This window comes from Papio anubis, chromosome 1 (genome assembly GCF_008728515.1).
Source record: "Papio anubis isolate 15944 chromosome 1, Panubis1.0, whole genome shotgun sequence".
Classification (NCBI taxonomy): Eukaryota; Metazoa; Chordata; class Mammalia; order Primates; family Cercopithecidae; genus Papio; species Papio anubis.
In genome coordinates, this window is record NC_044976.1 from 37,309,372 (window position 1) to 37,333,411 (window position 24,040).

The 24,040-nt window shown below is 47.7% G+C and overlaps 1 protein-coding gene across 10 annotated transcripts in view; it reads left to right on the top strand.

Moving 5' to 3' along the window:
• The window catches only part of MACF1 (microtubule actin crosslinking factor 1), a 409,997-nt gene that overhangs the window by 11,990 nt on the left and 373,967 nt on the right, over positions 1-24,040 (top strand). Inside the window, exon 1 of one of the 10 annotated variants that reach the window (XM_031667242.1) lies at positions 11,127-11,429. The exons of 8 other annotated variants lie outside the window; for them this stretch is intronic. In XM_031667242.1, coding sequence (XP_031523102.1) covers positions 11,336-11,429 — 94 coding nt within the window. In that variant the 5' untranslated portion in view covers positions 11,127-11,335. Of the gene's footprint in view, positions 1-11,126; positions 11,430-24,040 lie in introns of those variants that run through there. One more of the 10 variants, XM_031667223.1, reaches the window with a different exon arrangement.

Sequence of the window (24,040 nt, forward strand, 5' to 3'; positions counted from 1 at the left end):
CAAAGTGCTGGGATTACAGGTGTGAGCCACTGCACCCGGCTGAGGGATTCTTTCTTTTCTTTTCTTTTTTTTTTTTTTTTGAGACAGAGTCTTACTCTTTTGCCCAGGCTGGAGTGCAGTGGTGTGATCTTGGCTCACTGCAACCTCTGCCTCCTGGTTCTCCTGTCTCAGCCTCCTGAGTAGCTGGGATTACAGGTGTGTGCCACCATGCCCAGCTAAATTTTGTATTTGTAGTGGAGGCGGGATTTCACCGTGTTGGCCAGGCTGGTCTCAAACTCCTGACCTCAGGTGATCCACCTGCCTCGGCCTCCCAAAGTGCTGGGATTACAGGCATGAGCCACTGTGCCTAGCCCACCCCACTCCACTTCTAATGCCAATCACAAGACCCAAATTGTTTTTACCTGTGCTTCTGACTGACTGGCGATAAATGGGGTGCTGGCTGGGTGCAGTGACTCATACCTGTAATCCCAGCATTTTGAGAGGCCAAGGTGGGAGGATCGCTTGAAGCCAGGAGTTCGAGACCAGCCTGGGTAATACAGTGAGACCCTGTCTATACAAAAAATAAAACGAAGTTAGCCAGGCAGGAAAATCGCTTGAATGCAGGAGGTGGAGGTTGTGGCGAACTGAGATTGCGCCATTGCACTTCAGCCTGGGTAAGAAGAGTGAAATTTTGTCTCAAAAAAAAAAAAAGAGAGAGAGAGAAGGAAAGAAAGAAATTAGCCAGGCATGGTGGTATGCACCTGTAGTACCAACTACTCAGGATGCTGAGGTGGGAGGATTGCTTGAGCCTGGGAGGTCGAGGCTGCAGTGAGCTGAGATTGTGCACTGTACTCTAGCCTGGGCTACAGAGTGAGACTGGATCTCAAAACAAACAAAACAGAAACCAGAAAACATACAGAGGATACAGGTGAAGAGATGCAGAGGGCGAGGGCAAGGTATGGAAGAAGGAATGTGGAGCTTCCATGCTCTCCCTTGTATGCCACCCTTCACAAATCTTCACACGTTCACTTATCCTGGAAGCTCCCTGAATCTTAGGCCTTTCATGGAGACTTCCTTGGGTAGGCATGGTTGACAACCATGTAGAAATGTGATTGGGCAAAAAGGGTATGGTCTAACACTAACAGTGTGGAAACCCAGCAAAGCCTGGCTGTTCAGATTCTTCTTGGATTTTCTGTGCAGCATTCCTTCCCCCAGGATATGGGGCAAGACTCCTGAAATAGGGGCCTCATGATTATAGTCAGAAATGTGGGGGAAGGCAGCCGGGCGCCGTGGATCATGACTGTAATCCCAGCACTTTGGGAGGCTGAGGTGGGTGGATCATGAGGTCGAGAGATCGCGACCAACCTGGCCAACATGGTGAAACCTTGTCTCTACCAAAAATACAAAAAAATTAGCTGGGCTTGGTGGTGTGCACCTGTAGTCCCAGCTACTCAGGAGGCTGAGGCAGGAGAATCACTTGAACCCAGGAGGAGGAGGTTGCAGTGAGCTGAGATCACACCACTGCACTCCAGTCTGGCAACAGAGCGAGACTCTGTCTCAAAAAAAAAAAAAAAAAAAAATTGTCGGGGAAGCCTGAGAGTGGTGGCTCACACATATAATCCCAGAACTTTGCGAGGCCGAGGAAGGAGGATCACTTGACGCCAAAAGTTCAAGACCAGCCTGGGCAACATAGTGAGACCACCATCTCCACACACACACAAATTAGTCAGGTGTGGTGGTGCATGCCTGTAGTCCCAGCTAATCGGGAGGCTGAGATGGGAGGATCCCTTGAGCCCAGGCGGTCACTGCTGCAGTGAGCTATGATTGTACCACTACACTCCAGCATAAGCAACATAGTGAGACCTTGTCTCTACAGAGAATCAAAAAATAAGCCAGGTGTAGTGGCACATACCTGTGGTCCCAGCCACTCAGGAGGCTGAGGTGGGAGGATCGTTTGAGCCAGGGAAATTGAGGCTGCAGTGACCCGTGACCATCATCCAGCCTGAGTGACACAGTGAGACCCTGTCTAAAAAAGAAAAAAAAAATTGCAGGGAAAATTGAGTCCTGCTTTGGGAGGAAAAAGAAACAGGTGAAAGGAGGGCAGAAGGTCAGAAAGATTGTTTTCTAAGACGTGCTTTGCTTGTGAGGTCTACAGTGCCTCAACATTATAGCAGAAAACTATGACAAAGGCTATAGAAGTTATGAGCCAGGAACTGTGGACAAAAAATCCATATATTGCAACCCCACTTCTCTCTCCCCAGTTATGTATAAGAAGTTTCCAGTAGCTGGGTGTGGTGACTCATGCCTGTAATCCCAGCTACTCGGGAGTTTGAGGCAGGAGAAACCACCGGAACCGAGGCAGAGGCTTGTACGAGGCTCTGATTGTGCCACTGCTGGGTGACAGGAGCAAGACTTGTCTCCAAAAAAAAAATCAGAAAGTTCCAGTAATCACATTTACCTTCCTCAGTTTTTGTTTTTGAGACAGAGTCTTGCTCTGTTGCCCAGGTGGCCAGAAAAGGAAATTTTATAGCTCACTGCAACTTCAAACTCCTTCACATCCCTCACTTTTTAACTGTTATATTATACTACCTTTCCTCTAGTAGTAAATATACCAGTTTATCTGCTTCAGAATCCATGTCTGAGGACTGGAACCACTGCCACCTGACCTACTGCCCAGAGTCTTCATGAGGGATTCTTTTTTTTTCGAGACGGACTCTTGCTCTGTCACTTAGGCTGAAGTGCAGTGGTGTAATCTTGGCTCACTGCAACCTCTGCCTCCCAAGTTCAAGTAATTCTCCTCACTTAGCCTCCCGGTAGCTGGGATTACAGGTACCCGCCACCACCACTAACCACTTTTTGTATTTGTAGTAGATATGGGTTTCACCATGTTGGCCAGGCTGGTCTTGAACTCCTGACCTCAGATGATCTGCCCGTCTCAGCCTCCCACAGTGATGGGATTACAGGAATGAACCACCGTGCCCGGCCTCTTCATGAGGGATTTTTTTGAACGGAGTCTCGGCCTACCTGCACTGGCGCAGTGGTGCAATCTCGGGCTCACTGCAAGCTCTGCCTCCCGGTTCATGTCATTCTCCCTGCCTCAGCTTCCCTAGTAGCTGGGACCACAGGCAAACGCCCCAGCTAATTTTTTTGTATTTCTGCAGAGACGTGGGGTTTCACCGAAGTTAGCCAGGATGACCCCACCTCCTGACCTTGGTGGATCCTACTTGGCCTCCCAAAGTGCTGGGATTACAGGCATGAGCCACTGCACCCGGCCTTCATGAGGGATTCTAACACCCAGATGTTCAGGCTCCAGGGGCAGTGTGTCCCTGCTAGCGTTGCTTGGCTGATCCTCTGGTCCTTCCAGCTTGAGGTTCAGGCTTTACTCCCAGAACACACAGAAGTAGGCTAGAGTCTATCTGGTTCTGTTCTGCCAGTACAATTAAACAAAATATCCCAAAAATGAGTTTCAAGGATTCAATCTTGACAGACTGAAGTTGAGTTGCAATAGGACTGAAGTCCTTAACATCATCACAGGAGGATGGCACAGTGGCTCATGCCTCTAACCTCAGAACTTTAGGAGGCCAAGGTGGGTGGATCACTTGAGCTCAGGGATTCAACATCAGCCTGGACTACATGGCGAAACCCCATCTCTACAAAAAATACAAAAATACAAAAATTAGCTGGGAGCGGTGGTGTGCACCTGTAGTACAAGCTCTCTGGGGGACTGAGGCTAGAGGATCACTTGAGCCCAGGAGGTTGAGGCAGCAGTGAGCCATGTTCATGCCACTGCACTCCAGCCTGGGTGACAAAGCGAAACTCTGTCTCAAAAAAAAAAAAAAAAAAAATTCATCAAGGGAATGAGTTCCGTTTTTGTCATAGGGGCCTGTGCCCCAGGACTGCCCTGATGCTGGTGAACTGCTTCACGTGACTCTGATCTCAACTGAGAGCAGTGGCCACCACTCTTGAGGGCCTCTCCCGGCCTCAGTGATTTGTGCTCTTTCCAGGCTGCCTGTTAGTGCCCCTTTAGAGGTTTCTACCCTAAGGTGGTGTTGGATGGAGAGCTGTGGTTTCAAGTGAAGGGAAGTTTCATAGATAAAACAAAAGCCACACCTCACAGTTTGGGGAACCTCCCAATTCCCCAAAGAGTATAGACTCCCTCAGAGGACCCACACAGGTTAAGACCCTGTCCTGCCTCAGAGCAGGAAGGGAGATTGGGTGTGGTTCAGCAGGGCTCACATTAGCCTGATTCCTTCAAGAGTGAAGATCAAAACAGTTTTACTGACAAAGAAGCTGGGAGACAGCAGAGGGGCCAATATCTTTTATAACTGCTATTGTTAGGTTCCGAATGACAGCCTTGGTGCTCAGCATCTTACGTGCTGTATTTGACCTAATCCTCAAAACAACTTTAGGAGGCAGATGTGCTATAGCAGAGGAAGCAGAAACCCAGAGAGTTCGGTAACTTGCTCAAAGTCTCCCAGCCAGTAAGGGGCCACGCTTGGAATGGTGCTAGCTCTGCCTAGGGCAACCCACTGCCTCTCCCATTACAAGGAACAGTAGTTTAATAACAGCTAACATCTGTGTAGCACTTCAAGGTTCACAGAGTGCCTTAACACCCATTATCGCCACTGTGCCTCGGGAAGCCGGTGCGGTGAGGCCTTCCACGCCCCTTTGGGATAGCTGCCTGTCAGGGGTCCAGCCTCTGCTCATTTCCCCCAGGAAGCATGGGAGATTCTTTGGAATTGACTCTGACAAGCCATGGGAGAGGCCTAGGGAGAGGCTGAGGTGGAGCGACTTGGCCAGTTGCTATGGTAACCCAGATGGCTGAGTAACCATTTTGAGGGTTGCTATAGTGATGAGCTGCTGGTGGCAGGGATCGTGTCTTCCTGGGTGGCTGGCACCCTCCAGGCCTCTTAAATTGAGATGTTGCACTTTCTGAACAGAAGAGGGCAGCATGAGAGCAGGCAAAGGCTTCTTACCCCAGAGCGGATTTGGGAACTTGAGGCAAAGCTTAGGATTTCAAGGAGCTGGGCAGAAAGGGAGCTTTGGCTGGTGCTCAGGCTTCACTTCTGAGACTAGAACTAGGTAATTTTCTTCCAAGAGCTGGTCAAAGGATAATGTTTGGGGCTGCCCCTTCGGTGCCTGGCATCAGCTACTATTGGGGAATATAAAAGGCACAGCAGACAGCTACCCTTGCAAGGAGGAATGGAGAGAATATGTGCATGTGTGTGCACACACACAATCACTCAATCACTACTAGCAAAGAATTTCTTTTCTTTTCTTTCTTTCTTTCTTTCTTTCTTTCTTTCTTTCTTTCTTTCTTTTTTTTTTTTTTGAGATGGAGTTTTGCTCTTGTTGCCCAGGCTGGAGTGCAATGGCATGATCTTGGCTCACTGCAACCTCTGCCTCCCGGGTTCAAGTGGTTCTCCTGCCTCAGCCTCCCAAGTAGCTGGGATTACAGGTGCCCGCCACCACGCCCAGATAATTTTTTGTATTTTTAGTAGAGATGGGGTTTCACCATATTGGTCAGGCTGGCGTCGAACTCCTGACCTCAGGTGATCTGCCCGCCCTGGCCTCCCAAAGTGCTGGGATTACAGGCATGAGCCACCACGCCTGGCCTAAGAATTTCTTTATAAAGCATCAGTTAACACATAAAATAATGCAGCATGAACCAAAGGTGAAGAAGAGCTGGGAATAAACTTTCTAGAGGTTGAGGAAAGAGCACTAGCAGAAAGAGAAATAATGTTGTACTTCCCTCTTTTCTCCCTACACATGAAGTGCCCTCAGCCCTTGACCAGTGAGTGGACATTGAGCTGGATTCTCAACTGTCTTGAATCAGATCTGGCTCCCTCCCCCGACCCCCATATGAGTTCAGTGAGGCATCCATTCCTTCAGCAAATATTTATTGAACATCTACTACATGCAAAGTATTGTGTTAGGCCCAGTGATGAAGAAAGATGAAGTAGATGTCTTTGCTGTCAAGAACCTATGAAGTAGGAGGTTAAGGAGGCAGTGATACAGACATCCACAGTACATGTACCTGGAGTTCAAGACCAACACAGTGAGACCCTGTCTCTATAAAAAATTTTTTTTAAAAAGCCGGGTACAGAGGCTCACACCTGTAATCCCAGCACTTTGGGAGGTTGAGGCAGGCTGACTACTTGAGCCCAGGAGTTCGAGACCAGCCTGGATAGCATGGTGAAATCCTGTCTCCACAAACAGTACAAAAATTAGCTGGGGTGTTGGCACCTGCCTGTAATCCTAGTTGCTGGTGGGTTAGTTGGTGGGGGCGCTGAGGCAGGAGGATTGCTTGAGCCTAAGAGGCAGAGGTGTCAGTGAGCCGAGATTGTGCCACCGCACTCCAGCCTGGGTGATAGAGTAAGACGCTGCCTCTAAATAAATAAATAGAAAAAAAAATTCATGTCATTTGGGGTGAACTTTCAAGGTAAATTTCAGTAGGTGGAGTTGGGGGATGGGACATTCTAGGCAAAGCCTCAGAGTTTGATTATAGGGAAACGAGGTATACACAAGCGTGTCATAGCAGATCAGCCTGAAAAGGAAGATAGATGTCTAAATATGGAAGACTTGGAATTCCAGGCTTAGAATAAGGGATGCTGTGAGACAAACATACTCTCTCCTTAAATACTCTAGCCTTCCAGCTAGTCAGTAGTCACAGACAGCCAAGTATTTTAGGATCATCTGGTTCACTCATTCATACATTTAATCAAAAATTTAGGCCGGGTGCGGTGGCTCATGCCTGTAATCCCAGAACTTTGGGAGGCTGAGGCGGGCAGATTACCTGAGGTCAGGAGTTCGAGACTAGCCTGGCCAACAAGGCGAAACCCCATCTCTACTAAAAATACAAAAATTACCCAGGCATGGTGGTGGGTGCCTATAATCCCCGCTACTCGAGAGACTGAGGCAGGAGAATCGCTTGAACTCGGGAGGTGGAGGTTACAGTGAGCCGAGATCGTACCATTGCACTCCAGCCTGGGTGACAGAGTGAGACTCCGTCTCAAAAGAAAAAAAAAAATTAAATATACAAATACGTGTGCTCGTGTGTGTGTGTGTGTGTGTGTGTGTATGTATATGTATATTTTTAGAGACTGAATTTTGCCATGTTACCCAGGCTGGTCTTGAACTCCTGAGCTCAAGTGATCCTCCTGCCTTGGCCTCCCAAAGTGTTGGGATTACAGGTGTGAGCCACCATGCATAGCATTAAAGAAATAGTTGACCGGGTGTGGTAGCTCACACCTGTAATCCCAGCACTTTGGGAGGCTGAGGTTGGCGGATTACCTGAGGTTATAAGTTCGAGACTAGCCTGGCCAACAAGGTGAAACCCCATCTCCACTAAAAATACAAAAATTAGCCAGGCGTGGTGGTGGGCACCTGTAATCCCAGCTACTGGAGAGACTGAGGCAGGAGAATTGCTTGAACCCGGGAGGTGGAAGTTGCAGTGAACCGAGATTGCGCCATTGCACTCCAGCCTGGGTGACAGAGCAAGACTCCGTCTCAAAAATAAATAAATAAACAAATGTGTGTGTGTGTATGTGTGTTTTAGAGATCAAACTTTGCCATGTTGCCCAGGCTGGTCCTGAACTCCTGGGCTCAAGCAGTCCTCCGGCCTCGGCCTCCCAAAGTGTTGGGATTACAGGTGTGAGCCACCATGCACAGCATTAAAGAAATAGTTGTCTGGGTGTGGTGGATCATGCCTGTAATCCCAGCACTTTGGGAGGCTGAGGTGGGCAGTTCACGAGGTCAGGAGATCGAGACCATCCTGGCTAACACGGTGAAACCCCGTCTCTACTAAAAATACCCAAAATTAGCCGGGCGTGTTGGCGGGCGCCTGTAGTCCCAGCTACTCGGGAGGCTGAGGCAGGAGAATGGTATGAACCCGCGAGGTGGAGGTTGCAGTGAGCCGAGATCGCGCTACTGCACTCCAGCCTGGGTGACAGAGCAAGACGCTGTCTCAAAAAAAGAAAAAGAAATAGTTAATGAGTGCCCTATATGTGCCAGTGCCAGATCATTTGCTAGGTGGTAAGGATCCTGTGGTCCCAGCCCTCAGGGAGCTTATGATTTAGTAAGGATGAAAGACACTGTACCATAACTTCAAGTGTGATGAGTATTACCAAAGGGTAGAGGAGGACCTATTAATTGGAGGAGGGGGGGTCAAGGAAGGCTTCCCCCTGGGGAATTTCAGCAGAAGCATGGGTAGGAGTGAGCCAGGCCAAAGGAGAGTGATGAAGGATTATAATCTGGGAGGAAAGCCGGTTGGATGGCTCTGAGGCGACATAACACATTTGAGGTGCTGAAAGCAATAGAAAGTGGCAGGGCTTTAAGGATAGGGGCATTTGATGAGGCTTTAATTGGGAGAACACCAAGGATAAAGGGCTTTAATTTCCTTGTATTACTCTTCTTCTCCACTAGATGCCCTTCTGAGTACATCCTTCTGCTTCCCCCATTGCAGCCTTCTTAGAAATGCAGCAGCAGTCTCACCCATCAGGAGCAAAAGAAAATCAAAGACCAAAAGGAGAAAGGCTCAGAGCTTTTGCGACTGTGTGGTCTGGCTATAAATTTAGACTGTTGCTTGAAAGAAGCGAAAAATCTCCCCTTCGTAGACTTCCTTCTTCCCATCCCCCCTGTCAGCCGGCTTTGTTCCTCTAGCCTTGTAAAATTTTCTCTGTATAAAACAGGAACATCAGCCAAACATGTGGACTTCCCCGCTTTCCATTCATTAGAAGAATGCATTATTTCAAAATCTCCTGGGAGCATTTAAATGCAAATTTTGTCAAGAAAGCAATTTGAGTCTTAGAGAAGCCCTCTAGCCACAACCCAAAGCAGAAGTTTCTTCTTTGATTTCTGTGTTTCTTAAAAGGAATCTCAACCCCTTGCCTTCTCCCCGCAACCCCCCCAGGTCTTCTCTGATTCTCACGGCAGACTCTTCCCCTTTTTGCCCCTGTTCTTTCTTCACCTTTGGCAAGCATCAGTGACACATCTTGAAGAACCTGCTCACAAAGTGGCGCATGTAGCAGCCCCAGGAGGGAATGGAGGGACTTTTCTATGTACTGTAATGGACATAAGGAGGCAGATGTCTGTGTGGGGGCGAGATGTCTGTGTGGAGGTGTTTGTATGCGTGATTTCTGTCTGGGCCTTCTTAGCCCTGCTGGCATAAAATAATATGGGAAATGCAGATGACTCAGCACTGACACAGTCAAGATCCCCAGAGTTAGCATTTCTATATTCTCTGCTGTTTACGAAAAATGTGCTGTGCCATCAACCAACAACTCATCCTGCTTTTTCCACTAAAAGCCTTTTACTGAAAAACATATATACTTCAAACTTATTCTCCTTCTTTTTGTAAACTGAGCTCATTAGCAGCTGACACCAAACTGATAACTAGTTCTTTTTGTTTGTTTGTTTTTAGCACGGAGGATTAAACTGGAAGGAAATGAGCATTTGTCTAAGGATCCTCCCTGTCCTCTTTCAAGCCCTTCCCTGCATGATCTTCATGCCCACAACTTGGGCAGGCCAGCAACACTTGATGGGAAAAGATATGATTAATGACTTGCTCACCTGATTTCTGATCAGGGTGTGGTGTGGAAACAACCAGCGTGCAACTATTAGCGAAAAGCGTCTTTTTTTTTTTTTTTTTCTTGTTATGAATGTGCTGAGCATTGACCAAAATACTTGGCACTACTCACGAGGTACAAAGACACCTTCCCTAGCCTGGGGTTAAGAAGTTTCTCCTTCAAACTCTTGAGAATGGGAACTGGAATGGAAGCCTAAGTCCCAATTTTGGCTGCTCAGTGTTGCATGAATTCTTTTTTTACTTGCTAATTTGCCCTTATTGTGAGATCAGCCAGTGTAACTTCTTACCCACAACCACTTCTCCAGACCTCCTGAGAAATCAAGTTAACAGGGGAGGATAATGGCTGAATGGGGGTGGAGGGCACAACGTGTCACCTGCATTGACCAGAGTTCTTCATTCACTGCTCATGGCTCTGGCGCACTCCATGAATATTGGGATTGAATGATACACAACTGAATGTTGGATCAAATGATGTTGGGAGCTCTGTCCTCAAAATGGGCCCCAATAAATCCCTACCCGTATTTTCCAGTTTCCTTTCTTTACTCTTTCCTTTCCCCTGATGACAAAGAATAATTGGCTTCCCCTTTTCTTCCCTGACCAGCTATGCTCCAGAGTCCTTTCTTTGTTCCCTAACAGTCCTGGTTCCGTCTCAGGTTCCCACATTTCTCCCTTTTGATCTCTGTCTCTCTGTTCAGATGGCTGTCACAGTTTAATAATCCTGGAGGGTCTATCCCCCACAGATTTATGTCTCCCAGTCTCTCCTCTTATTCACCCCATGGTGCAGTCAGAATCCTGTTTTCGTGCCTCCCTGGGTTGTCATTTCTCAGGTTCTGGCTCCTTGGCCTGGTTTACTTCATGGTGCTGGATCTGCCCCGTCACTTCTCATTCGGCTTCTTCTGTTTCTGGAAAACCCTTTGTTCCCGGGATTCTTTGTGGGCTCAGTGTCCTCCGGCCCCACACTGCAGCCCTGTCTGGATCTTGCCCTTGTCCTGGTTCTGACCGCGTCTAGCCCTGGGATCTGAGGCATTGTGGTCTTTTGCCCTCTGCTTTCCCTTCAGCTTCTCCAGGTCCTTCTCCAGCAGCCGCACAGGCCCCGCTGGGTTTCTATCCAGCCAGGGGGCTCCCTCCTTTGTCCCGCTCCCGGCGGCGTAGGTCAGCGTTGACTGGGGCTCCCGCCCGCCCTGTGGAGCCGGCCCGGGTCTCCCTGCCGTTCGGCCGGCCTAGCCTTTCATTCTGACGCGCGGGCCTCTTACCCAGCCGGACTCCCGCGTGGGCCGGCCTCTCGCGCCCCTCGGCTCGGGCCCCAGTCCGGGCCGGGCGGGGGTCGGCAGCCCCTGAGGGACCCGTGTGGGCAGCCCGGGCCCAGCCGGCCGCAGCCTGGGGCCGAGGACTCGCCGGGCCCCGGAGGCGGCGGGGAGAGGGGGCGGGGAACGGGCCGGGCCTGGCGCTCCTGACAGGAGGAGCCGCTGCCGCCGCCCGCCGCCGCCGCCGCCGCCGCGCCAGGGCGGGCTGAGGGAGGAGCGGAGCCGAGGGGTGGGGAGGCGGAAACGCTAGCCGGGACCGGCGGAGCGCGAGCGGGCCGGGTGCGAGCGGACTGAGGAGCGAAGCGCGACTGCCGGGCCGGGCGAGGCGGGCGGACAGCGGAGAGCAAGGGCGCCGTCGCCGCCTCTGATACGCACAAAGGGCCGAGGCTGGGGCCGCCGCCGCCTCAGCGCGCGGGCCTGGAACCGGCAGCCTCCGGGGCTCGGGGAGAACGCGGTGCGGGCGGCCATGGCCGGCTACGTGCCGGGTCAGCAGCCGGCCAACCGCAGCCAGGAGAAGGAGTTCGTGCAGGCGTACGAGGATGTGCTGGAGCGCTACAAAGGTAGGGCCGGGGACTGGCCGGCGCTGAGGCCCGCGGGCCGGCGCGGCGTGGCCTTCGGTACCGGTCGGCTCGGCCGCTGCAGGTGGGGCGGCCGGGCGGGGTCGCACCCACCGTGCGGGGCTTGGCCCTGAGCTGCTGCTTCTCGGGGCCAGTTTATTTACAGAGTTGAGATAAGCCTTCGGAACCCGCTCCCGGGGCAGTCGGCGCGCTCAGAGCGCCAGTTACGTGATTTGCCCTATTATCCGGCCCCAGCTGGAGGGAGGCGAGACAAGGCGCTGGCCCGGAGACCGGCCGCCGTGGGGAGTTGCTGGGGAGGAGGAGGAGGAGGAGGAGGAGTTGGGCGCGGGAGAAACCACCCGATCTGCTCTGGGTGCGAGCTTCCTCCCAGAGGCGCTCGGACCTCTGTGTGCCCGCGGAGAGTCTCTCCTTCGCCCCCTTTTGTCTCCCTGAGTCTCGGATGAGTCGCGTGGAAGCTGAGATTGGGAAGCACCTTGGTGTCTTCGGGGTGGGGTGGGCAGCGGTGTGGGTGAGTGTGCAGGATTTGGTGGCGAGGCCTTCCCCGACCCCCATCTCCCCGGGGGTCTGGGCCTGCTGGAGGCAGGGGTCTATTTGTTTTTTTCCTCCAACATAAAGATTTGCCTTGGAGCTCGGATTTCAGCCCTGAAGGCTCTCTTGCGAGACACTTGTGCAAGTTAATGCCTAATCTGCGCCTTGGGTGTATGGGGAGAAAGTTTTGACAGGCAGAGGGCCTGTGAACTGCATTTCCCTAACTGCTGTAGGTGCCCCTGAGTGGCAGCCGGGGATGCGTGGCCTTGGGAGGCCCTTGCCTTGATCTTTAACATCCAGTTCTGGGATTTTGCTTTGGGTGGCAGTTATCCTTTCCACAGACGTGGAGATTTTCCCAGAAACGACACAGGCAGCACTTTTCCCCATTTTATTTAGCTCGGGCCCTTGTGACTAGGCCCTTAGTTTCTTTTTATCTGAAGGAGAGAAAACTTCAGCCCCTATGACTGAGCCCAGCATACTTGTTTACAGCACCTACCCAGTGAAGGGAAACTAATGAAGAAGCTGTAAGGCGCCCCCCCTCCCTTTTTTTTTTTTTTTCTTGTGGCATTGGAACTCTGCTTGGGAATGCAGCAGGAAAAAAAATAGAGATGAAATGCGAAAAAGGACCTACTAGGGTTTCTACTTGTTCCCTCTGCATCAGCTCCTGTAAACTGTCCAGCTTTTCCTGCCTGCAGCAAGTTTTCTGTCAACCCCCTGTGGTCTTTCTTTTAAGAAATGTGGTTCATTTCAGAGCACAAAGAGGTTAGATTGTGCTGCTGAACTTCATTGAAAAAATGCTGCTCAGTGAATGGTTCCATTAAGTTTCCTTTGCAGGCTTTTGAGTAACACTGCTCTCTTCAGAGAGAGGAGATACATTAGGACCGTCTCGGGCTGTGACAGCTTCAAACGAGCAGAATTAAGGCCCAAAATAGGTGAAGAAATCTCAGCACCTCACTGGATGGTAGTGCTGGTGACCCCCAGCAGAAAGGAAGTTGGACTCCTAGCAAATGAGGCTAGGAAAGAAGGAGGCAGTAGGCCTTGTTCCAGGAGAGACCTCTTTTGTTCAGTTTTTTTTAGCTGTCTCACTCAGTTTGGCTTTCCTCTGAAGGACCTTGATCAGGTGTATAGGAACTTAATCCTTCCCAGATACAGGTCTCTTTCTTGAGGGGAGGAATGAGTGAAAAATGGTTGCCTAAAGTAAATTAACTCGAGTTGTATAAGGTGGTCGTGCAGTCTGCTCTTGTGATCCGTGCAGAACGATCTCTCTTCCCCTCACTGCACCATTCTCACTGGGAAGTCAGAGTGGCTTAGCATCCGGGCCTTTGTTACTTTGCTTATGGAATTCCTGCATTTTTCAGACTTAGAAATCCCCGTACTACCTTAATAGGAGAACAGTTTGTCTAAGCAGAGGAGTGAACTGGAATCTATAGAGTGACCAGGGGAAGGAGTTTGTGAAGATCATGCCAAGTATTGGTTTTGGAAAGAGAGAGGGAAATACTGATGATGATGGGGTGTTCTAGACCCTTATTGGCTGGTCCCCACATTACTTGGATCTCTCTCTGCTGCTATTAATTCATTCTACAGACTGAAGCAGGATTTTTATATGCAGAAGGAGAGCTAAAATTTTCAGCTGCCTAAACTGCCCCAAGGGCCAAGGTGAGAAGGGCAGTAATGTATTTGGAGTGTGAGGGAAGCAGAGCTGTGTGTATGTAGTGCAGCTGTATTAGGAATGGTAGTCAAGTATGGGTTTTCCAGAACTGTGCTTGGCAACTATTTTTTTTTCTGTGTGGTGGCAGTGAGCATGGTCTTGGCAGGATTAGATGATTCAGCATGGAAATAAATGCTCTCCCTTATTTCCTAAATGTCCCAAAGGTTCTTTCAGATAGCTGGCCAGTAAACAGGAGGCATTAGATAATAACGCTGGATTCTAACATTTCAGAGTGGGCAGCAACCAAGAGAACCAGGGTATATCCTTCATTTCCCCAATTTCGCTGACAGCCATTAAAATCTGTCTTGGAGGTGACACAATGTTAGATGCCAGAATTCTGAATGAGATCTGGTTTTTGCCCTTGGTTATTCACATCTGGTAAGGGAAAGGTACTTGCAAACAAGTAGTTATGATACTGTGATAAGTGCTAGAACAGAGATACTATGGAAGCAAGAGGAAGGCTGAAACCCTATTTGGGTTTACCTGGGAGATTTGACAAAGGAGGTGACATGAGAGGGTTTTTGTTTTTTGTTTTTTTGTTTTTGATTTTGTTTTGAGATGGAATCTCACTCTGCCGCCCCGGCTGGAGGGCAGTGGTGAGATCTCGGCTCACTGCAGCCTCCACCTCCCGGGTTAAAGTGATTCTCCTGCGTCAGCCTCCATAGTAGCTGGGATTACAGGCGCCCGCCACCACACCCGGCTGATTTTTGTATTTTTAGTAGAGACAAGGTTTCACCATGTTGGCCAGGCTAGTCTCGAACTCCTGACCTCAGGTGATCCACCTGCCTCAGCCTCCCAAAGTGTTGGGATTGCAGGCGTGAGCCACCATGCCCAGCCAGCGAGGCTTTTAAGGATGAATAGGATTTAGCTCGATAGAAGAGAGGGTGGGCTGGGGAGAAGGCAGAGGAAGTAAATAGCACATGCAAAGGTATGCAGGTGTGATAGTGAATGGAAGGACTTAAGGAATGAGAGTAGTTGGGTGCCACTAAAGGGCTAGAGTTTTGGTGGGAGCACATGATACTGTAAATAATCCAGGGTCTAGCTTGTAAAGATTCTTTTTTGACTTTAATCCATGGGCAGTGAGGGAGACATTGAAGGTTTTGGAAAAGGAACAAAGGCTGGGCACGGTGGCTCTCGCCTGTAATCCCAACACTTTGGGAGGCTGAGGTAGGCAGATCACCTGAGGTCAGGAGTTCCAGACCAGCCTGGCCAACATGGTGAAACCCTGTCTCTACTAAAAATACAAAAATTGGCCGGGTGTGGTGGCGTGTGCTTGTAATCCCAGCTACTCGGGAGGCTGAGGTAGGAGAACCACTTGAACCTAGGAGGCAGAGGTTGCAGTGAGCCAAGATGGCGCCATTGCACTCCAGCCTAGATGACAAGAGCGAAACTCAGTCTCAAAAAATAAAAAAACCAACAATTAGGATGCCAATTTTATTAATTCATAATAAGAGAACACCTGTCCAGTGGTTAGAATATTTATATTGGTCTCCGTGGCACCCTCTTCTAGTACCAAAGTGCTTATGAAGTTGAGTTACTAATCAGATGGTTGCTTTGTAAATAAGGAAACAAAAGAGAAGTGAATCAGTTCAAGGAATATTTCATCCAGATGGTACCGGCCGGTCACAAAATTTTCTTCTCTGTGGCTTGAGGTCCTTATGAACACCAGAGGAAATTAAGAGGGAATAGTTGAGGAGGTAGGAGAACCAGGATTTTATTCTTCTCCTAGGATAGAGACCAACTCTACTGAAGAAGCAGGTTACATATGAGCATAGTTTTAGGTTTTAAAGAGGTGGTTAATAACCAGCATACTTGGTTGATGGTGGTTGGTTCAGACGGAATTAGACTTTGGTTTTCACAAAGCTTTAAGGGCTAAATAGTCTTTACTTGCTGGGCTGGGCTAGGAATAAAAAAGAACGTTCACATTTCGACATTGGTAACATCTATCTGGTACTTATAAAATTCAGATTTCTCACTAGGTGTTGTGGGTTATGTGAAGCTAGTTAGGACCAATTTTCATTTATCCTAGTGCAGAAAATAACTTACAAAACTTACTGCACAGAGGGCTACGAGTGAAGAGTCTGCATATTACTTAACATACAAAATTGATATTGTAGAAAGACTGTGCTTTGGATTTCTTCAGTTTTGGGCTCCAGTCCTAGTTTATGCCAGTTAACTTCTACTGTGTGACCTTGGAAAAGTTTCTCTGATCTTTTGGGTTTCTCATTTGTTAAAATAGGGATGATAATACTAACTTCTTGGGATTCATGAGACTATAAATGAGCTCTGGGTGTATATTTGTCCTTTAATGTTTCATTTTATTTTACTTTATTTTATTTTGAAATGGAATATTGCTCTGTTGCCTAGGCTGGGGTGCAGTGGCATTATCTCGGCTCGCTGCAACCTCTGCCTCCTTGGTTCAAGCAATTCTGTCTCAGCCTCCTGAATAGCTGATGCTATTAGAGGTGCACGCCACCATGCCTGGCTAATTTTTTTCTGTATTTTTTTTTTTTAGTAGAGACGGGGTTTCACCATGTTGGCCAGGCTGGTCTTGAACTCCTGAGCTTGTGATCCGCCTGCCTCGGCCTCCCAAAGTGCTGGGATTACAGGCGTGAGCCTCCGCGCCTGGCCTATTTTATTTTTTAACTCTTTTCTCTCCTTTTCTTTTTTTTTTTTCTATCTGCTACCAGAAGGGTCCTTTAATGTTTAGAAAAACGTTGAATTTATATCTTATTTAAGCTTTATATGTTATATCCTGAAGGATAGTATTACACAGATGAGTAAATTTAGGCATACAGACTTAAAATTACTGTCTGAGAGCCAGGCTCCAGATTTCTGGGTGAAGGTTTCACATTGTATCACAGAAGAAAGTTTTAAAATCACAGCAGATGACTTGGGTTAAGTGAGATGATTGTGAAAATGCTTTGTTAGTATCATTATTGTTGTTAGTTTTAGTTTCTGAAGTATAGTCACACGCTTTAAGTGACACACATTTCCAGATCTCTGAACTGTGGAGAATTTCTTTTTCCCTTATTATGGGAGAAGTTTTTTTTTTTTTTTTTTTTTTGAGACGGAGTCTCGCGCTGTGTCACCCAGGCTGGAGTGCAGTGGCGCGATCTCGGTTCACTGCAAGCTCCGCCTCCCAGGTTCAGGCCATTCTCCTGCCTCAGCCTCCGAGTAGCTGGGACTACAGGCGCCCGCCACCACGCCCGGCTAGTTTTTTGTATTTTTTTTAGTAGAGACGGGGTTTCACCATGTTAGCCAGGATGGTCTCGATCTCCTGACCTCGTGATCCACCCGCCTCGGCCTCCCAAAGTGCTGGGATTACAGGCGTGAGCCACCGCGCCCGGCCGGGAGAAGTTTTATGATATATAAGTCACGTCGAAATTTTCATACAAAAATAATGTGGTACAAAATGATGAAATTTTGTTAACACAGTGATTGGAAATTATGGGCTGAGGATTTGGGATTGTTTACCTAAGTAATGCTCTGAAGCGACCTCTTGGTTATATGTAGATTCAGCTTATTTATCCTTTTTAATGGATTTTTTTTTTTTTTTTTTGAGACAGAATCTTGCTTTGTTGCCCAGGCTAGAGTGCAGTGTGGTGAGATCAGGGCTCACTGCAGCCTCCACCTCCCAAGCTCAAGTGATCTTCCCACCTCAAGCCTCCCAAGTACCGATTTTTAAATATTTTGAAGAGACAAGGTCTCACTACGTTGTCCAGGCTGGTCTCAAACCCCTGGCCTCAAGTGATCATCCCGCCTTGGCCTCCCAAAGTGCTGAGATTACAGGCTTGAGCCACTGTGCCTGGCCTACACTCAGTTTTTAAGTTCCTTTTTAGAACAAAGTCCTAGAGTTGGAGTGGATAGTTTTTAGCCAGAACAAAAGAGTAATTGCTACTTCTGGACATGAACACTGTTAATTCAGAAAGTGAGTCAAGTCCGTCTGCTGGGAAATCACAAGTTTTGGCCACGTTCATACTGTTGAAATAATAAAATGTGTCCATGTGCTAACAATGCTTATGGGAGCTACTGCCTTGTCTTGAGCTTGTTGGCAAGTGACATAATACAAACCAGGGAAATGCACCAGCTTAAGCCTATTATCCTGGTATTTTTCAGTGCCAAGTCCAGGTTTAAGAGATCTACAGTGGAAAGAATACTTCAGAGTGCACATCTGAGAACAGAAATATCCCAAGATCAAAAGTCACAAATAAACAATTATAGATTGTAAGGAGTCTGTTGTGTTTTCTCAATGTTCTTGAAAACACCCAGTCTTTCTACTCCTTTTTCTAAGTAAGGTTGGCCCTTTCAGCTTCTGATAATTATATATTGAGCCATGTTGTGACTAGGTTGTATGGAATGCGAGAGCTCCTGCTTTTACTCTCATGGTTTTGATTGGAGTTGAAGCCTCTCTTGTCTGGCTTCTACTGGTGGCATTTACTAATTTTCTGGCCTGGTAAATGGCTTGTGGTATCTAAGAATGTTTATTCCAATTTTTTGGAGACAGGGTCACCCATGCCGGAGTGCAGTAGTACCATTGTAGCTCACTCTAACCTCGAACTCCTGAGCTCAAGTGATCCTCCTATCTCAGCTTCCCGAGTAGCTAGGATTAAAGGTGCATGCCACCATGCCCAGCTAATTATTATATTTTATTTCATAGAGATGGAGTCTTGCAGTGTTTTCTAGGCTAGTCTTGAATTCCTGGCTTCAAGCCATCCTCTTGCCCTGGCCTCCCAAAACACTGGGATTTTAGGTGTGTATCTTCTGAAAGTAACTAGTTTGTTATTTCTAATGAAATATTTTTTTCTTCCAGAGCTTCTCAGTTCCTGAAGTAAATTAGAATGAATTTCTTATTCTTTGTCTCTTTCAGGGCTTTTCATAATTTGACTTACTCTGCACACCCAACTATACCAACAGTTACCGCCTAACACAGTTCTCTTCTCCATTTGGGCTGAGCTTAGCAACCCTTCCCCTTGGGTCCTGTGCCTTTGTTTACATTCTCTTTTCCAGGAATGCCCTCTCCCTTCCTGATTATTAAATCTTTTTTTTTGTTTTGTTTTGTTTTTTTGAGACAGAGTCTAGCTGTGTTGCCCAGGCTAGAGTGCAGTGGCATGATCTCAGCTCACTGCAACCTCCACCTCCTGGGTTCAAGTGATTCTCCTGCCTTAGCCTCCTGAGTAGTTGGGATTACAGGTGCATGCCACCACGCTTGGCTAATTTTTGTATTTTTTAATAGAGATGGGGTTTGCCATGTTGGTTAAACTGGTCTCGAATTCCTGACCTTGTGATCCGCCTGCCTTGGCCTCCCAAAGTGCTAGGATTACAGGTGTGAGCCACCGCACCCAGCATTCAAATCTTATTTCTTATTTATCTATTTTTTTTTTTTTTTGAGACAGGGTTGCTCTGTTGCCCAGGCTGGAGTGCAGTGGTGTGATTATGGCTCACTATAGCCTTGACTTCTTGGGCTCAAGTGATCCTCTCACCTCAGTCTCTTGAGTAGCTGGGACTATAGGTGTGTGCCACCATGCCTGGCTAATTTTAAATATGTGTGTGTGTGTGTGTATGTGTATATATATATATATATTTTTTTTTTTTCTTTTTTCTTTCAGACATGAGATCTCCCTGTATTGCCCAGGATGGTCTCCAGTTCGTGGGTTCAAGTGATCCTCCTGCCTCACCCTCCCAAAGTGCTGGGATTACAAGTGTGAGCCACTGTGCCCAGCTTATCTCTTTTTTATTAAAGCCAAGCATGAAACCTGCGTTCTTCATGCGGCTTTCTCTGATTACTCTAAAATTAATCTTTCCTCTGTCATCCAGGCTGGAGTGCAGTGGCGTGATCATAGCTCACTATAGGCTGGAACTCCTGGACTCGTGATCCTCCTGTCTCAGTCTCCCAAATAGCTGGGACTGCTGTGTTTCCGTAATGAAGTTTTATGCTCTTTTAGTGTAGGGACTTTTTATACTTCTTATGTGTGTGGGTTAATTGGTAGGGGATTTCTCTTGAGAGAAGGGGCGAGCATATCAGTGCATATGTTATTTTTAGAGACATGGACTTTGATTTATATTTTTAAATAATTTCTTTTCACATTATGAACACATATTAATGTGGAAAATTGTAAACAATACAGGAAAGTATACAGAGCTTTAGATAATATGCTTTCTGTGGTGGTTGGGTGGGGGATGTGTGGGGGCAGGGGATGGAGAGGCAAGCTGACAAACAGGTAGATGCTTGGGAGAGAATGGAATGCGCAAGGATGGGACTTTTTTTTTTTTCTTCTAGATGGAGTCTTACTGTGTCACCAAGGCTGGAGTACAGTGGCGCAATCTGGGCTCACTACAGCCTCCGCCTCCTGGGTTCAAGCCATTCTTCTGCTTTAGCCTCCCAAGTAGCTGGGACTACAGGCATGTACCATCATGCCCGGCTAATTTTTGTATTTTTGGTAGAGGTGGAGTTTCGCCAAGTTGGCCAGGCTGGTCTCGAACTCCTGACCTCAGGTGATCCACCCACCTTGGCCTCCCAAACTGCTGGGATTATAAGCGTGAGCCACCGTTCCTGGCCAAGGATGGGATCTTTTTTGCTTGCCTGGGATCTTATATCCTCCACTTGCTGTGGCTACCTAAAATTGTGTTATAGTGTAAGTCTGCTTTCATTGGGCACAAGCTTTTATTTTTCTCTGTTCAAAATTGCTTTCTTCTGTATGACCATGTGTCAACCATCAGGAATGTTCCAATTATCAGGGATGATGAGTAGTCACCTAAGACTCATTAAATAATTGGTCAGTCAGCATCTTTCTTTTAGGCAAGAGCATTGCCAGATGTATGGTTGGATCCCCTCTTACCATGGCAAATTTCTGTAGTGATTTTTATTCAGAACAATAAACACAATTCCTTTGTGTTGATGAAAAGAAAGGGCTTGCTTGAAGTGTCTTTTGGAGTTTATAGTTTTCAACCTGCAGGAACATGTTGGATTAAGACATATAGGAAGTGATTTTTTTTTTTTTCTGTACTTTTTAGTCAGTCAACAACCATGAATAAGCTCACTGTGTGCACTATATTCTACTAGTACCTATAAGCAGATACTATGATGGGGAAAGTGGCATTAGGGAGATGGGTGAGACACTTAGAAACACTGAAAGAATGATATTGAGATTAGGGGTAGGGAGAGGAAGATCCGGAATGCTAGTAGGAAGAATTTGAATTTTATGTGACAGGCAGGATTACTGAAGAGGTTATGTAAATTATGGATGACAGTGGAAATCTACTCTCTGGGAAGCCGCATTGCAATTGAGTCATGAGGTTAGATTAAGGGATTACTTTTTTGGGATTTTTTTATTTTTTTGAGATAGGGTCTTGCTCTGTTGCCCAGGCTGGAGTATAGTGGGGTGATGATAGCTCACTGTAGCCTCAAACTCCTGGACTCAAGCGATCCTCCTACTTCAACCTTCTTAGAAACTGGGACTACGCCCAGCTCTAGGGATGACTGTTAAAGAAGAGAGGGTTATATTTGAGAACATTTTGGGCAGGTACAGGGAATTAAGTTTAGATACTAACATTGCTAATTCTTTTCTAGAAGATTTGCCTTGAAAAATAATTACCCCTCATCCCAGGACTTTTCTAGAACAAAGTTCTCTTCTTTTTTTTGTGACAAAGTCTTGCTCTGTTGTCTGGGCTGGAGTGCAGTGGTGCGATCTTGGCTTAATGCAGCCTCCTCTGTCTCCCAGGTTCAAGTAATTCTTGTGCCTCAGCCATCCGAGTAGCTGGGACCACGGGCTTGCACCACCATGCCTGACTAATTTTTGTATTTTTAGTAGAGACAGGGTTTCGCCGTGTTCACTGGTCTCGAACTCCTGGCCTCAAGTGATCCGCCCGCGTTGGCCTCCCAAAATGCTGGGATTACATCTTACTTCTTTAATAAAAATCTTTTAAAGATTTTACTGTGGCCTGGCACACTCATGCCTGTAATCCCAGCACTTTGGGAGGTCGAGGCGGGTGGATCACAAGGTCAGGAGTTTGAGACCAGCCTGACCAATATGGTGAAACCCTATTGGGCCAAAAATTAGCCGGGTGTGGTGGTGCATGCCTGTAGTCCCAGCTATTTGGGAGGCTGAGGCAGGAGAATTGCTGGAACCCAGGAGGTGGAGCTTGCAGTGAGCTGAGATTGGGCCACTGCACTCCAGCCAGGGCAACAGAGCGAGACTCTGTCTCAAAAAAAAAAAAAAAAACTTTTACTCTTTCTGAACTTCTTAGATAGGGCTGTGCATTTGAACTGTAACTCAAGGTTGTATTTCTTAGCCTTTACTTCTCATTTAAATTAGCAATGCTGAATCCCCCAGTCCACCTATTCTACCCATTCTCTGGACAGCTTTCATTGTATGTTTCCAGGAATAAATACCTGGCAAGAATTGCATAAGAAATACCCTTAAATCCCCTCTGAGAGCTGAGTACAGTAGCTCAGGCCTGTAATCTCAGCTGCTCGGGAGACTGAGACAGCAGGATTGCTTGAGCCTAGAAGTTTGAGGCCAACCTGGGCAACATAGTGAGATCCCTGTATTGAAAAAAAATTCCCTCTGCAATCTTCAGAGATATCTATCTATCTGTCTGTCTGTCTGTCTGTCTATCTATCTATCTTTTTTTTGAGACAGGGTCTCACTTTGTCACCCAAGCTGGATCGCAGTGGCATGATCATAGCTCACTGCAGCCTCAATCTCCCAGGCTCAAGTGATTCTCCCAACCTGACCCCCCAAGTAGCTGGGACTATAGGCATATACCACCTCACCTGGCTAGTTTTTGTGGAGATGGGGTTTTGCCATGTTGCCTAGACTGGCCTTGAACTCCTGAGCTCACACAATCTGCTTGCCTCGGCCTTCCGAAGTGCCGGGATTACAGGTGTGAGCCACCGTGTGGAGGCCAGTTATATCTTGATTTGCTTATCTCCCAGGGTGTCAGCAGGCTTGTTTGGAGGATCCATTTGTTCATTTAATTTTTTTTTTTTTTGAGATGGAGTCTTGCTCTGTCACCCAGGCTGGAGTGCAATGGTGTGATCTCCACTCACTGCAAGCTCCGCCCCCCCGGGTTCATGCCATTCTCCTGTCTCAGCCTCCCGAGTAGCTGGGACTACAGGCACCCGCCACCATGCCCGACTAATTTTTTTGTGTGTTTTTAGTAGAGACAGGGTTTCACCGTGTTCGCCAGGATGGTCTTGATCTCCTGACCTCATGATCCATCTGCCTTGGCCTCCCAAAGTGCTGGGATTACAGGCGTGAGCCACTGCGCCGGCCCATTTATTCATTTAGTTAATAAATATTTATTGAATGTCTACTATGAACCAGAGAGTAGGCGACATGCTGAGAAGACAAAGATATTGTCCTTGTATCTCTATGATCTTACTGTTTAATGGGGGAAACATTGGCAAACTGACAGTTACTGTCTATTGTAGGGAGTGCTATCATTTAGAGAAATGCTGGTGCTGTGGTAGTGAAGAGGAGTACCCAGTATAGCCAGAGTGGGAAAGTGTCCAGGAAGGCGTCCAAGAGTAAATGAAACCTGAATTGTTACCTAAAGGATGTAGGACCCTGAGCAAAATGTTTGGGGAAAGAGCATTCTGGGCAGCATGAACAGAAGTAAGGGGATGAGCAAGTTTGAGAGGGGTAATATTGGGCATTGGTAAGGTTGGAGCGTAGGATGTGAGGGAAGGAGAGATGAGATGAGGTAGGGAGAGTGGGCAGGACAAAAATGTTGACTGGCTTTGTATGTCATATTGTATAGAGCTTGGACTTTATCCTAAAGGCTTTTGGGAGCCATTAAATAAAAGTAGGCAAGGGGCCAGGCCTGGTGGCTCACGCCTGTAATCCCAGCACTTTGGGAGGACGAGGCGGGTGGATCACGAGGTCAGGAGATCAAGACCATCCTGGCTAACATGGTGAAACCCCATCTCTACTAAAAATACAAAAAAAAAAAAATTAGCCGGGTGTGGTGGCAGGCGCCTGTAGTCCCAGCCACTCGGGAGGCTGAGGCAGGAGAATGGTGTGAACCCAGGAGGTGGAGTTTGCAGTGAGCTGAGATGCGCCACTGCACTCCAGCCAGGGCAACAGAGCGAGACTCTGTCTCAAAAAAAACGTAGGCAAGGAAGACTGTGCTTAGATTTACATTTTAGGAGTACTCTTCCTCTGGCAGCAGTGCCAAGGAAGGTAGGGGCGGGGAGGAAAGACTAGTGGTGGACAAGTTAGGAGGCTGTCACAGGAATTTAGGCAGGGAGTGAAACTAAGGTTGTGAAAGTAGTAATGTAACAAAGCAGACAAATCAAGAAATGTGAAGGGGTAGCATCCATGTGTTTTGATGACTAATTGAATGTGGTGTA